This window comes from Hemitrygon akajei, chromosome 10, assembly GCF_048418815.1.
Source record: "Hemitrygon akajei chromosome 10, sHemAka1.3, whole genome shotgun sequence".
Lineage (NCBI taxonomy): Eukaryota > Metazoa > Chordata > Chondrichthyes > Myliobatiformes > Dasyatidae > Hemitrygon > Hemitrygon akajei.
In genome coordinates this window covers 71,315,068-71,330,974 of record NC_133133.1, presented here as the reverse complement: position 1 = coordinate 71,330,974, position 15,907 = coordinate 71,315,068, and the positions used below count along the sequence as shown (strand labels likewise).

Below are 15,907 nucleotides of genomic sequence, written 5' to 3'. Positions count from 1 at the left end.
GTTGTTAATTAGCTTCTCGCTGAGTGATAGTGAGTAACAGAGAGCGTGAGAGAAAGTGGAACGTGACAGTGTGAAGGTGGGTGTGCGAATCAGAATGATTGTGTATGTATATGCAGTGTGTTGCTCACCCGATTCAGCAACATTGATACAGTTTTTTTCACAGCAGTAACAGCTTCCCACTAATACTATAGGTTGATTTTAGTACAAGGTTAGCACAGGTTAAGCCACAAATTCTTGAGAAATATTTTCCTGTCTTGTACAGCTTACTGCAAAGCAAATTAGTGGGGGTGTAATACGAGCCCTAAGACTAGTAATCCATTCCTTGCTCCATCATACAGTTGAGGAGCTATATCAAGAAGTAACTATTATATTTCACTTATAAATGAAAATTTAAATCTTCATCTTTTAAACACAAGCAAGTCTACAGATGCTGGAACTCCAGAGCAACACACACAAAATGCTGGAGGAACTCAACAGGTCAGGCAGCATCTATGGAAATGAATAAACAGTTGATATTTTGAGCTGAGACCCTTCTTCAGGACTGAAAAGGAAGGGGCAAGGCGCCAGAATAAAAAGGTTGGGGGACAGGAAGGAGGCTAGCTGAAAGGTGATAGGAGAAGCCAGGTGTGTGGGAAAGGCCAAGGGCTGGAGAAGAAAAAATCTGGTAGGAGAGGAGAGTGGACCATAAGAGAAAGGGAAGGGGGAGAGGACCCGGGGGTAGTGATAGGCAGGTGAGAAGAGGTAAAAATTCAGAGTGGGGAAAAGGGAAGGGGAGGGAAACTATTTTTACCAGAAGGAGAAATTGATATTTATGTCATCAGGTTGGAAGCTACCCAGTCAGAATACGAGGTGTTGCTCCTCCATCCTGAGGGTGTCCTCACCTTGACACAAGAGGAGGCCATGGACTGACATGTTGGAACAGGAGTGGAAATTGTGATTAAAATCTGGAAAGTTCCACTTGTGGCGGATCGAGCAGAGCTGCTCAACAAGGTGGTCTCCCAATTTATGTCGTCATCTTTTAACTCTGTGTTGTACAGCCATACTCCAATGGAAGAACATCGTATTCAAGTTGACACTCTCAAACTAGAGTACACGGTAATTTTCAGAAACTAAATGTAGTCCTTTATTGTCACTTAGATTTTATTATATGAACATTTTGTTTATCCTGAAAGGTGATGATCCGTTCTGTACTTAAGATGAACAAACTAGGCATAGCAATACAACTCTGTTCTATTTCACAAGGAACAATAGAACTGATTTCTGTACAAAATTATTATTTATTGACATTTTGTTTGCAATACTTGATTACAAAAGTATTTACACATCCTCCAGCCGCAGCCTCTCATTGGATAAGGTCAGGTTTGATTAAACAGAAATCTTACTGAGTGATTAACTCTGACACTGTGTTTAACTGATGATCGTGCTGTTGGATGTTTAGGTGAACATTTCGTCAGTCGGTAACACAGTACTTCCAGAAACAGGCTGATTGGGGGAAAAAAACAGATGAAACCACAATCATTACTGCTCACAATTGTGAATTTACATAGAAACAGGAATATTCTATCCAGATACTTAAACTGTTAAACTACCGGTATGCATAATAATGAGTTGTTGAAATCATACCAATTAATATTTATATACAAGCCTAGATACAATTAAAGAATGATTAAAATATCAATGTGAATTAAAAAAAATGATAATACTCAACAGGTCACAATTTATGAAGGTGGGAAAAAATAGAGAGATAAATATTTTAGACTAACGGCTTTTCAGCAGAAAAGCTTGAGATAAAGCGTAAGGATGCAGAGAGAGAATAAAGCAGTGGAGAAATCACAGAGGAATGTTCACAATAGAATGAATGGCAGGGGAGATGAAATGGCAAATATTTTCACTAGGAAACTATGACAAGCAAAATAATTTTAAAATGTTGATACTTTTAAAAAATCAATAAAAGAATATTTTTTTCTAATAATCAAACAGATTTGAAGGAAACACAACTATTCTTATGAAAAAGTAACTTTACATTTTCTTTTAAACATCCACAGCCCTGCAATTCACATTCATATAAACAGGCTGACAGACAAAGTCTCTGAGAGCAAATGCCCAAGTACCCATAAGTCCATTGGTGGGGCACAGCTGGGATTGGTCAGCAGAACTCGGTTAGTGACTTCTTTCTGGGACACCATAAAACATTTCCAATAAATGTTGGCAGGTTTCTCAGAAACCACTAGCAAAACCCCAGGAATTATCTGTACCTTGAATGCTTAAAAGGTCTGTCCATACACTTGAACATTAATTTTGTTGAAAATATCAAAAACAAAACTTGTCTTTCATGAAGTGCCTTGGGAGTGCTATCAAATAAAATAAAGCACCAAGTCGCATTATAGACTATTTGGATAGGTAATTAAAAACTTGGTCAGAGAACAAAGTTTTAAGGAAGATCTTAAAAGGGTGATAGACATATGGAGGCAGTAAGTTTTATCTAAAGAATTCCGGAGCTAAGAAATAAGAGCAGGAGAGAACCATATATTCCTTCAAGCATGCATTAACCCTCATCAAATTAATATCTGAACATATATCTCTTCCATTTCTGGTTATTCAACATATATATGATTTACCATGTGCAAAAATCATTTCATCTCATTTTTGACTATATTCAATAACATTATCCATTATCTCCTGATAACTAGTTAAACTGATTGAGGTTCCCTTTATTAGCAGTGTTAAATTTATTGCAAACACATTTTCACTTTATTTCCTCCTTCACTTTTGCTGGCTTCTAAAACCCACAGATGATTACAAATCTCCTTGGAAACGCATTAAGTTTTTCCTTCACTCTAATACTATCTTTAACCTCTTTAGACAGCTACAAATAGATTACTTTTACCATACACTGCAAATTATGAAATACCTACTGACACAACCAATCGACAGATGATGCAATAGCCACTGCACTACATACCATCCTTACACATCTGGAGAAGAAGGATGCTTATGTGAGAATGCTGTTCTTAGACTACAGTTCAGCATTCAACACCTTAATTCTCTCCTGGCACACCAAGAAGCTCAGAGATGTTGGCTTTAACCCTGCTTTGTGCAGCTGGATCCTGGACTTCGTGTCAGATTGCCAGTAGGTTGTAACAGTGGGATCCCTCATCTCCAACTTCCTGACTCTCAATACAGGAGCCCCTCAGGGCTGTGTACTGAGTCCCTTCCTTTACTCCCTGTATACCCATGACTGTATCGCCAATCACAGCTCCAATCTGCTAATTAAATTTGCCAATTACACTACATTGATTGGCCGTATCTCAAACAATAATGAGATGGCCTACAGGGAAGAAGTCATTTCTCTGACACAGTGGTGTCAAGAAAACAACCTCTCCCTCAATGTTGCAAAAACAAAGGAGCTGGTTGTGTTCTACAGGAAGAATAGAGATGGGATAACCCCTATTGACATCAATGGATCTGGGGTTGAGAGGGTAAACAGCTTCAAGTGCCTCGGCATCCATATCACCAAGGATCTCATGTGGTCAGTACACACCAACTGTGTGATGAAAAAGTCACACCACCACCTCTTTCACCTCAGACAGATGAGGAAGCTTGGTATGGGCCCCCAATTCCTAAGAACTTTCTGCAGGGGCACTATTGAGAGCATCCTGACTGGCTGTATCACTGCCTGGTATAGGAACTGTACCTCCCTTAATCGCAGGACTCTGCAGAGAGTAGTGTGGACAGCCCAGTGCATCTGTAGTTAAGAACTTCCTATGATTCAGGACATTTACAAGGACAGGTGTGTAAAAAGGGCCTGTAGGATCATTGGTGACCCAAGCCATTCCAACTACAATCTATTCCAGCTGATATCATCCGGGAAACAGTACCGTAGCATAAAAGCCAGGACCAACAGGCTCCAGGACAGCTTCTTCCACGAGGCCATCAGACTGATAAACTCACACTGACTTGAGTGTACTCTATATTACATTGACTGTTCTATTTATTATAAATTATTATAAATTACTATGATTGCACATTTAGATGGAGACATAACAAAGGTTTTTACTCCTCCTGTATGTGAAGAATGTAAGAAATAAAGTCAATTCAATTCAATACCATTGCTCACCTAGCATTTGAAATTAATCAAATTTCCCAATTGATTAACCAAATCCTCATGCCTTATTCAAGGCTATTTTTTTTTAATCGTACGTTTGCACACTTTCTCAAAATATACAATACATTATGTAAAATATTATATCAGTTCACGATTAGAAAAATTTACACCTTAACATTATAAATTAGTACAGAAGTCAATATTTAAGAATGAGCTTGGCTCTGCTGGTTGTTAAAAAGTTCTTGTGGAAATTCTAAGAACTTACCCACATTTTATGTTAAAAATTTGCCTTGACCAATTTATTGATAATTGCCCATGATTGTTATATTTATTGAAACTTCCCAATTTCTTGAGCACCTCGAAATCAAATAATATGTGTTCCTTATTAATAGATATAAACTCTTCATGCCAATGGATTCGTGTCCCTTGTTAATGCACACACTAATTTCACAAATTGCTGATAGGACTGTAGCCTTCACAACACAATAATGGCTATTTTTTCCTACTCTTGGAATGTTCCTAGCCATAATCATTATGCACTCAAAAATCTGTAAGGGTATATGATAAAATCAATCATGCAATTATTTTGTCAGTTTGTTACAAATGCTCTAGCTATCTGGATGAAACATTTTGCTCTGAGAATTCAAGTGACAAATGGTTGCATTTAATGTGCTTTGAGATCAAATGGAAATGTGAAATCCTCCGTGAAAAAAATGGGGATCTTTAACGGAGCATAGTACAGGACATGAAATTGGATGGCATCTTCCACACAGAAGCCATTGGATGCTGTGACAGTAAGGGACAGTATAAAAGGAAGCAGTGTGGATGTCAATGTGGAAAGCAGCCTTATAGATCAGGGGCCTGCCTTTGCCTGAGCTGAGCTCAACTTGGAAGAGATCAAATTTCCACTGCACGTTTTTCAGATAAGGCTACTGCTTCCTTCGTGACAGACACGTTTGACTGGTCTGATTTTATTCTTGAGTTTCCACCACAATGACTGATTATGCATCAGGGGGAAAAAAGTGCTCAAGTATGTGATTTTCATGCCACTCTTTGAGCACAGTCAGCCATTTCATGTCCAGAACAAGTACTAGTGATACTCTTTGAAATGGCACTTTAAGAAATCCCACCATAGTGGCAGAACAGAGAGATGAATGGTACTTCTTTTGTAAGAGTTGAAATTAGGTTCAGTTAGAGTCTAACCATGGTTTGTGTTTAACTCATTCAACACTGTTATGTAATGAACCAGATTTGATTATTGAGTTTAAGGTGAAGGAATCCTAGAGGTGCATGATCATAATATGACAGAATTCACCCTGCGGTTTGAAATGGAACTGCCGAGGCAAAGTTGATTGGAATGGTCACGAGCAGGGGTAACAACAGAAAAGGCATTTCTGGGAGCGACTTGGAATGTGCAAGATAGTTACATCCCAAAGAAGAAGTATTCTAAAGGGAGGATGAGGCTGACAAAAGAAGTCAAAGACAGCATAAAACCAAAAGTGAGGACATATAATATTGCAAGAATTAGTGGGAAGTCAGAGAATTGGGAAGCTTTTAAAAACAGAAGGTAACTGAAATGCAATAAGGAGAGAAAAAAATGAACTATGAAGGTAAGTTAGCTAATAATATAAAAGAGGAGAACAAAATTTATTCAGATCTGTAAAGAGTAAAAGAGAGGCAAGAGTGGATTTCAGATTGCTGGAAAATGATGTTCGAGAGGTAGGTATGGGAGCAAGGGAATAGTGGATGAATATACTGTAGTAAGTATTTTACATCACTCTTCACTGTGGAAGACACCAGCAGCATGCCAGAAATTCGAGAGTGTCAAGGTGCAGGAGTGAGTGTAGTTGCTATTACTAAGGAGAAGGTGCTTGGGAAGCTGAATGATCTGAAGATATGAATTTATTACCACAGACAGCTGTGGAGACCAGGTCATTTGGTGTACTTAAGGCAGAGCTTGGTAGGTTCCGGATTGGACACAACATCAAATGTTATGGGGAGAAGGCCAAGGAGTGGGGCTGAAGATGGGAAAAAAAGGATCAGCCATGATTGAATGGCAGAACAGACTCGTTGTACCAAATGGACTAATTCTGCTCCTATATCTTATGGTTTTATGGTCTAAGATAGATGAATCACCTGGACCAGATAGACTCCATCCCAGTGTTCTGAAGGAGGTAGCTGAAGAGATTGTGGAGGCATTAGTAGTAATCATTAGATACTCAAATGGCTCTGCTTTTTGAGAAGGGAGGAAGGTAAAAGATGGGAAATTATAGGCCAGTTAGCCTGACTTCAGTTGTTGGGGAGATATTGGAATCCATTAATAAGGATGAGGATTTGGGGTACTTGGAGGCACATGATAAAATCAGCCAGAGTCACCATGGCTTCTTTAAAGGGAAATCTTGCCTGACAAATCTGTTGGAATTCTTTGAGGAAATATCAGGCAGGATAGACAAAGGAGAGTCAGTAGATGCTGTTTACTTGGATTTTCAGAAGGTCTTTGACAAAGTGCTGTGCATGAGACTATGAAGCAAGATAAGAGCCCATGGTATTACAGGAAAGATATCAACATGGATAACAGACTGGCTGACTGGCAATAGGCAATGAGTGGGAATAAAGGGCCTTCTTTGGTTTGCTGCTGCTGACTAATGGCATTCCATAGGGTTTGATAATGGAATTGATGGTTTTGTGGCTAAGTTTGCAAACAATACAAAGACAAGTGGAAGTTGAAGGGCGGTGACAAGATATGAGAATGGGGTTGAGAGGGGATAATATATCAGCCATTATGGAAAGGCCTAGAGACTCGATGGGCCAAATAGCCTAATTCTGCTCCAATGACTTATGGTGTTATGGAGTCAGAGTATGGGTTATCAAATCCCCCAAGTTTGACAGCCTTGGAAGATGCAGGTAAGTTTCTCCAACAGAGTGCCACGTTAGTATATTTCCAGCCCCTTAATTATCATTTATTTTCCAACATGATTCAAAATTCACAAGTGGACTATAGCAATCTCTCCCTTTCTGATGAAATCTCATCATAAACTAAATCACCACAGACTTGATATTTCTCTTTTAGATAATGAACTATCCCCTCTACGTTTTAGATGCAGACTAGACTTCTACCAGTATTGTGCTGATAAACTGAGAAGCTCGAGATACAGGTGAGAACTCAGAGTTAAATGAAGTTTCGAGAGAAAGGCAATTCATCATTGGTTTATAATTAAAAATGTTTTTAGAAAAGGTAAAGGAGGTTTCCTTGAAGATTTGATGAGTTGTGAGGTTGGATCAGAAGAATGATAAGCAACACACACAAGATGCTGGAGGAGCTCAGCAGGCCAGGCAGCATCTATGGAAAAAATTGCAGTCGACATTTCAGCCCGAAACCCTTTGTCAGTCCTACCGAGGGATTTCAGCCCGAAATGTCGACTGTATTTTTTTCTGTAGATGCTGCCTGGCCTGCGGAGTTCCTCCAGCATTTTGAGTAGGTTACTTGGACTTCCAACATCTGCAGATTTTCTCTTGCTTGCGATCAGAAGAATGACACTTCCCTTTGCTCAGACACTGACCTCTCTTGCTGAACTTCGGAGCAGGTTGGTCTAACTTCGAGAACCTGGGCTGCTGGAGACGTTGAGTGGCAGTGAGCTTCCACAACAGCAGCTTCATATCATCAACCTGCATGAGCGATTTACACCAGAGAAAACAAGACAATCGTTGAAAAACACAACCCTGGGGCAGTATTTACAGTGTCCTGGGTGATCTGATAAGACTGCTGAACTGACAAAATGTTTCATCAGCATGTTTCATCATCTCTCACTCTGCCTTCAGCACTGAAGGATGAAAGTGCCAAATACAGAGCAAAAGAGTTCACGTTTGAATTGTGTCTTATCAAATTCTCAAGCCATTGCAAGGCATTCTTCATCTTTTATTCTATTGACATAGTCACTGTCCATTAGTATTTGAAATTTCCCTCAGTCAAATGTTGCACATGAAGGCTGAATGTGCAGGGATATGATAAATATTGCAGATTAACCCAGCTCTTCCAGGTGGACAGCGTGAATGCTATCAAGTGAACAAAATAGACACAGAAATGGAAAATGTTGGCAAGACTCAGCTGGTCTTATAAGCCTCCTAGTCTCAGGTGGCATATTTGAAGGGAAAAACAGCTACCATTCCAAGTCAATGACGCTCTTCCCAAAGACCTGCTGAATACTTCCACCATTTTCTGCTAAATTTTTGCTTACCAGCATTGGTAATCCAGCCCACCTGGCTTCACCTATCGCCTTCCAGCTAGCCTCCTTCCCTTCATTGCACATTTTTATTCTGGCATCTTCCCCCTTCCTTTTCAGTCCTGTTGAAAGGTCTCAGTCCGAAATGTCTGCCTGAGCTGCTGAGTTCCTCCAACATGTTGTGTCTGCTTCTTTGGTAATATTTTGTTTTTGGAACTAAACAGAAACTGTGGAGGCACAGAGGGCCTCGTGATCTTCAGGGACTGGGACACAGATGTTACACAGAACATTCAAGCATTTGGTCACATTTTAGTTACATGCTGATCTGACATGCAGGTATTTCCCTTACAAGAGGCAGCTCTAGGTCTTTTTGGACAATAAAATGATCGATTCCGTGCAGTGTTAATTATGATTAAACACATTCCCATGGTGAAGAAACATGTCAGGTAAGAAAGGTGTGCCATAGCACCATCTACTGGTCATCCTTGGAAAGACTGTGATGATCTAAAACAAGCCATGTTTCATTGGATCCATAACTGAAAGAGAAGCTAATTTCAACACCCAGTTTCCTTGAGCCTTTCAATGAACATTTCTACAAATGTTTGATCCAAGTCACATCAGGATATCCTAAGGTTTGATCAATGATGTTGCTTAGGGAAGAAATTTTGGAAATTAGTCTAAGGTAGCTGAATCTATGCCTATAACAAAAGACAATAGCCTTAATGAAAAAGGTAACACAGTAAAGGGAAAAAGAAGCGATCTGAATTCAGTGAACACATCCTGACACTTACCAGATTGGTATTGTCTCCAGGTTTTTTCATTACACCTGTGAAAAATTAAAAGTTATTGAGCAAAATTTCACTCAAGCAATCATGAAATCACATTCCTGGATTGTAGTTCACAACAGTTTTCAAAACTGTGCTTGTGAATCTAATCTAATTATATATTAAGTAGTTTTCAACAGAATTGCTATTTTGCTAAATTAACAAATGGAAAATGCACAAACTTGGTGTCAGAGATAGATCTAGTTCAGGTATTCCCATATAACCGATCATTTTCTACCGATATACTTCCTTGCTAGTTTCAACCCATTTGTGCAACAAGACCTAATTGTACAAGAACTGTATGCAACAAAATAACAGGATGGATTCCTTTAAAACAGGCAATGCAAAGTGACTCGGAAAGTGGTTCTCTTACCTTCTTGCAGATCGGTCAATACCTTGTCTTGCTTTGGAAGCACAGAATAGAATTCAGCTGCCTTCCTTTCTCCAATGGATGGAATATCGTTGGACAGAAAGCTCATTGCATCCACATCCATTCTAGAGTTAAATTCTGTTAAATATTAATCAAATATGAATCAACTGATCTGTGACAATAATCACCCAATACCAAAACTGGTTTGGGTAAGAGATTTGTTAAAGAGACACTCTCTAACTTGTAACTGTGGTGAAGGTGTGGTGTGCCATTCCATTAACTTGTGATGTATCTCTGAAATAATTAATATGCCATTGATGAGTGTGTGACCAAGTCAGACATGCAGAATCATCTGAAACACCAAGGCTTTGTTCTGGAGCCAGGATCATATTGCTGATCTTTGCCCAGATTTGCAAAAACAAGTCTTCAGTATCATTTTGCAAGGAAGCTGTAAATCTTCTTGCACTCCTGAGCCCTCTTGCTGTAAAACAAAGCCTTTCTACATCACAGTAGGGAATACACTTCATAATACTCCAGTGGATATACAGCCCCTTGCGGTATTGTGAGGTTGCAAAAGTTACCACAGAGGTGCAAGACTTTATTTTCATTTCCACCATGAAGCAGCCCCTGACTAGTCTCTGAATCTACAGGTGAATAATGTTACTTGGAGAAGCACAAGAGCTACCTGAAAACGTAATGCCGCACCACAAAATGAGATGGTCCTTTTGAAGGAAGGAAGGAAATGAAGGAGGAAAATGCTTGGGCTTGAAAATTGATTAATTAATTTCAAGCAGTTATTTTATTATTTATGTAGCGATACAGTGTGGATCAGGGCCTCCTGCCCAGCACCCACCTATTTAACCCAGCTGTTGAATTTGGTGCTACTGGAGCATGGCATTCAGTGAAACCCTGTCACAACTCAGGGCAGTCTGGAGTTTGCAGTTTGATTCCAGTGCTGCTTTTTTACGAGTTTGTACGTTCTCTTAGGTGAACCACTTAGGTTTCCTCCCACAGACCAAAGGTTGATTGGACAATTGTTAAATAAGTAGGCTGCTGGATGGTGTACCATGCTCTATCTTTAAATAAATAAAATGAAATAACCCTAACCTAATCCCAGGACAATTTATAATGACCAATTAACCTACTAACCAATCTGGCTGGGTGCAGGGAATCCCAAGCACAGGCTGAATGCAGCCCTCCGCTCCTGGTGGGTCCCAGCTCCAGGACACGGGTTGTACTGGTTAACGCTTCACTGAGTTCAAAGGGGCAGTGGATAAAGTCAGGTAGCACAAACCCAGGCTGTTCAGCCCACCACACCCATCCCAAGCGTTAAGTACTAATCCCACTTACCAGTACATAGACCATAACTTACTTTGGTGATTCAAGTGCTCATCCAAATGGTTGTGTGAGACTGCCCTTTAAACTTCCTATTCCTAACCTTAAACCAATCCTCTCTGGTACTAGGTGCCTCTGCAAGGGGAAAGGTTTTTTTTGTTATCTAACATATTTATACCCTCTGCAGTTTTATTTACCTTTATCAAGTCTCCCTCAGTGTTGGCCAGTCTCAGGAAAACAAACCTAGCCAGCCATTTCCCTCATAATTGAGATCTTCAAACCCAGGCGACATTTTGACGAATCTTCGCTGCACCCTCTTTGGTGCAATCTCATCCTGCCTAACGTGTGGTAGTCAGAACTTCACATAATACTCCAGCTGTGGCTTAACCAATATTTTCAAAGTTGTACTGAGACCTCCCTGCTCCTTCTGATGAATGGAAACAACCTATCGACCATCAGACGACGTATCTGTGCTTCTGCTTTTAGGGATCTTTGGACTTGTAGACGCAACTCCCTTAAATCCTCGATATTCCTTGGGGCCTGACTATTCATGGTGCAGATTTTACCCTGATTTGACACCCACCCCTCATAAAAAAGTCACCTTATTCTAAATTTCATTTATCCCTCCCAGCTTATCAGCTGATCTGTCTTATCATCTTCCCAATTAATCAGCTGATCAAGATTATTCTACAGCCCAGGACTAACCTCTCCATTGTCAACAACATCAATTTTCATGTCATCTGCATATTTATTAATCACACACCTGCTACAGTCATATCTGTCACTAATATGTACATAACAAATAGCAATTAATCATTCAGATACACAAGGTAGTTATAAATTTCCAATCATAAAAACAATCATCTACCATTATCATTTGTCTCCTGTCACCGAGCATCCAACTCTGCTCCTAATTTGCCAGTTTGCATTGGATTCCATGGCCAATTAGTTTATTTTTTTCACATATACTAAGCTAACAGTGAAAAGATTTTGTCTCCTATCCGGACAGATCATTCCAAATGCAAGTACATTGAGGAGTACAAAGAGTTAAAAAAATGAATGCAGAATATAGTATTACAGCAACAGTTACAGAGAAAATACAATACAGTTAAATAAGTATCAGGTGCATGACAAATAAAATTTGTGCATGTAAAGACATCATCACTGTAAATCACAACTTCTCTCCTGTGTATCAGTTGTACTTTATTGATGTTTGGTTTCTCTTAGGCAGTAGCTTGCAGAGCAAGCTTTTGATTTCAGCCTAATAAAAATTGGAAAAGTGCAATATCTCCATTGCAGAAAATGAGTTGAAATAGATATTTGCCCATTAGGGTTAACTACTCTTGATTTTGCTTATTGCGTAATGCCGCAAAAATACATTTGTTTAATCAGACAGAAATCTGAGATGGAAGAAATTATGAATGCCTCTAAGTTTTGAGAATAATTCTTCTACAATAACAGCCAAACTTTTGCAAATGAGTCAGCTCTTGGATAGTTCTGTCAGAAAGCTGGCAAGACATGATTGGCTTTGCCTATGCTACAGTATCTCTGAATCTCTGAAGATCGGATACACTGAGGTACCTCAGAGATCTTTCAGGAAAAGAAAACAAATGCCTTTGACAACTTTACCCTTTTTTAGAGAAAGAATTTGAGCTTGATCCCATGACTTTCTCTATTCACTATTGAACAACTACAAGTGATTACAAGTATTAGTTCTTTTCCATCAGGAGATAACCTAACAACGTTAGTCAAAGGAAGTGAGTAAAATTTGTTACCTCAGTAAAGATATCATGAGCTGTAAATAAAATTAGACATTGCTGGACACACTCAGTAGGTCAGGAAGCATCTGTTTAAAGAAACGGAGCTAACATTTCAAGTCAAAACTTCAGCAGAAATGAAAAGAGAGAAGACAAATTTAGTGTTCATTTGACTCCTCCATGGGCAGAAGACCCATTTAAATACTGAAAGAAGGTAAATCTCTCATCTCTGTCAGATACCAATGCCTGAATTTGGGCAGGCTTTGCCCACTCTCCCATGAATCCATAAAAGAAGTACAGAAATATAAAATTTATCATACAGGAGTTTCCTCACTTACCGTCTCGTATCCTGGAGCTCTCAGGAAAGACTGGAAGAGATTTCAATGGACTAGCTGCCGACAAGATAGCCACTGCACAGGTGAACACCCAAGCGTACATGATGACTCTTGAGGTCTGTTTGCTCTCAGATCCTCCAAGTCCAGTTTTAAATTCTCCAAGGCCAAATTGATCTCCTTCCAGTGGCTCTTTTTTCATGTCACCCTTTGCCATTTGCCTTAGCACCATTCTGTTCTATAATTAATGTTGGTGACAGGATCAGACATCAGAACCTTCATGAGAAGTGATGTAGACTCTAAATCACTTGCTGTCATAGTTAAACAAGAAGAGATCACAATGTTCACTGATATTTAGAATTCTTGTCTTATCGATTTGCCAAATACCGTAAGGAATATTCTGAAATTTCTTTGTTATAATGTAGTTGCTAGCAAAAACCCAGAAATGATTTACAGAAAGGAGAAAGAAGTCAGAAAAGCAAATCTTTCCCAAAGTGATTAAGCATTATAGTTTTAAATGTGTTTCTAGAATCTCAGAAAATCATTTTCATAAAGATTTTTATGTAATAGCAAATTTAAAAACAGCAATTTAATAAGTAAGCACAAGTAATGTAAGGCAAGTTATTATCTATTAAAGCCAAATTGAAACATGGCAGTGATTTTACAAGACTGTCCAAATAACATCCCAGTTTTTGTTACATGGCGTTTATGATTAGAGCTCAATAATGACTTGTTAGATCTAGAGAGCAAGTCCCCCAAAGCAGGACTAAAGATGCAGACAAAATGCTGGAGGAACTCAGCAGGCCAGGCAGCATCTATGGAAGAAAAGTCCAGTTGATGTTTTGGGTCAAGTCCCTTCGAAGGGTCTCAGCCCAAATTGTTGACTATACTCTTTTCCATAGATGCTGCCTGGCCTGCTGAGCTCCTCCAGCAGTTTGTGTGTGTTGCTTGGATTTCCAGCATCTGCAGCCCTTCTGTTTGTGATACAGATTCTGACATTTAAAGCTTTGTTGCGAGCATGGTCTAAGGGATATGGAATAGTGGTGTATGCCTAAATATTGCCAGCACAAGGCTAAGCTCATGAAGGTGAATCAAAAAATGTGTATCCTCTTTTTCAGGTTCTGGGCATTGTCAAGCAAGATCAGCACTTATTGCCCATTGTCTTGTTGAACCACTGCAGATTTTCTGGTGAAGAAAGTTGCACAGTACAGCTGGAGAGGTTTTCTACAATTTAGATCCAGCCCATCACAGGCAAAGCCCACCCCACCATTGAATACGTTTACACGGAGCACTGCCACAAGTAAAGCATCATCCATTATTAAATACTCCCACCATCTACGCCATGCTCTCTTCTCACTACTAACATTCAGCCTTAGGTCCGACACCACCAGGTTCAGAAACCATTATCATCCAGTAGGCTCCTGAACTGGTGTGAATGACTTCCATCACCACTACTCTGAACTAATTCTGCAATCTACGGACTCACTTTCAAGGACTATTTACAACTCATTCTCATTATTTGTTGATATTTGCAGATTGTTTACTTTTTGCAAATTGAGGTAAATGAGTTTAAAAATAGGAAAATAATACAGTTTAATGTGTGCCTAAGGAGATGATGCAGGATGTAGGGCTTCAGATTTTTGGAATATTGGGCTCTATTCCAGGGAAGGTGGGATCTGAACAAACAGGACAGTTTACATCTGAACTGGAGAGGGATCAGTATCCCTGCAGGAAACTTTGCTGGTGCTACTAGAATTTCAAGAAGAGTGGAACCATGGTACCAGGGCAGTTTGTGAAGTGATTGTAGAGACACTAGATGTTAAGCTTGTATATAAAGAAAGGAATTGAAAGGCTGAGCATAAGAATATAACATAAGAAACAGGAGCAGGAGTAGACCATCCAGCCCATCGAGCTTGCTCCTCCATTCAATAAGATCATGGCTGATCAAGCCATGGATACATCTCAACCTACCTGCCTTTTCCCCATAATTCTTTATTCCTCCGCTATGCAAAAACTTAGCCAACCTTGTCTTAAATGTATTTACTGAGGTAGCCTCCACTGCTTCATTGGGCAGAGAATTCCACAGTTTCACCACTCTCTGGGAAAAGCAGTTCCTCCTCATCTCCATCCGAAATCTACTCGCCCGAACCTTGAGGCTATGTCCCCTAGTTCTAGTGTCACCTACCAGTGGAAACAACTTTATTGCCTCTGGCTTATCTATCCTTTTCATAATTTTGTATGTTTCTGTAAGATCTTCTCTCATTCTTCTGAATTCCAGTGAGTACTGTCGCAGGTGACTCAATCTCTCCTCACAGTCTAAACCCCTCATCTCTGGAATCAACCTGGTGAACCTCCTCTGCACTGCCTCCAAATCCAGTATATCCTTCCTCAAGTATGGAGAACAGAACTGCACGCAGACCTCCAGATGCGGCCCCACCAGTACCCTGTACAGATGCAGCATAACCTCCCTGCTCTTAAATTCAATTCTTCCAGCAATGAAGGCCAACATTTCATTTGCCTTCTTGATAGCCTGCTGCACCTGCAAACCAACCCTTTGTGATTCATGCACATGCACTCCCAAGTCATTCTGCATAGCAGCATGCTGCAATTTTCTTTTACCATTTAAATAATAATCCGCTCTTTCATTTTCCTTCTACAGTGGACAACCTCGCATTTACCAATGTGGGACTAAGGTTCTGATGTGTATCTGCTTCAATGCAAAGAGGATTGTGGGTAAGGCAGATGAGCTTAGAGCACGGATCAACAAGTAGAATGATGAAATTTAGCCAGTTGTGAGTTTTGGTTTGCAGGAGGGGCAGGACTGTCAGCTCAGTGTTTTGGGGTTCTGTTGCTTTAGTTGATACAGCAGGAGGTATTAAATGGAGAGGGATGGCTAGGAAAACATTCGAGTCGGAAAATGTCATGGCAGTGCTCAGACAGGACAGACTGGAGGGCTCATCTACT

The 15,907-nt window shown here is 39.8% G+C and overlaps 1 protein-coding gene across 1 annotated transcript; it reads right to left on the bottom strand.

Annotated features, from left to right (window-relative positions):
- Window positions 1–1,101: 1,101 nt before the first annotated feature.
- On the bottom strand, window positions 1,102–13,161 carry urp1 (urotensin-related peptide 1). The gene is made up of 5 exons (XM_073058436.1): window positions 12,950–13,161; window positions 9,523–9,657; window positions 9,117–9,151; window positions 7,666–7,771; window positions 1,102–1,482 (listed from the first exon to the last, which is right to left on the bottom strand). The coding sequence occupies exons 1-5, from the start codon at window positions 13,158–13,160 to the stop codon at window positions 1,451–1,453; spliced, it is 519 nt and encodes a 172-aa protein (XP_072914537.1). The 5' UTR covers window position 13,161; the 3' UTR covers window positions 1,102–1,450.
- Window positions 13,162–15,907: the final 2,746 nt, after the last annotated feature.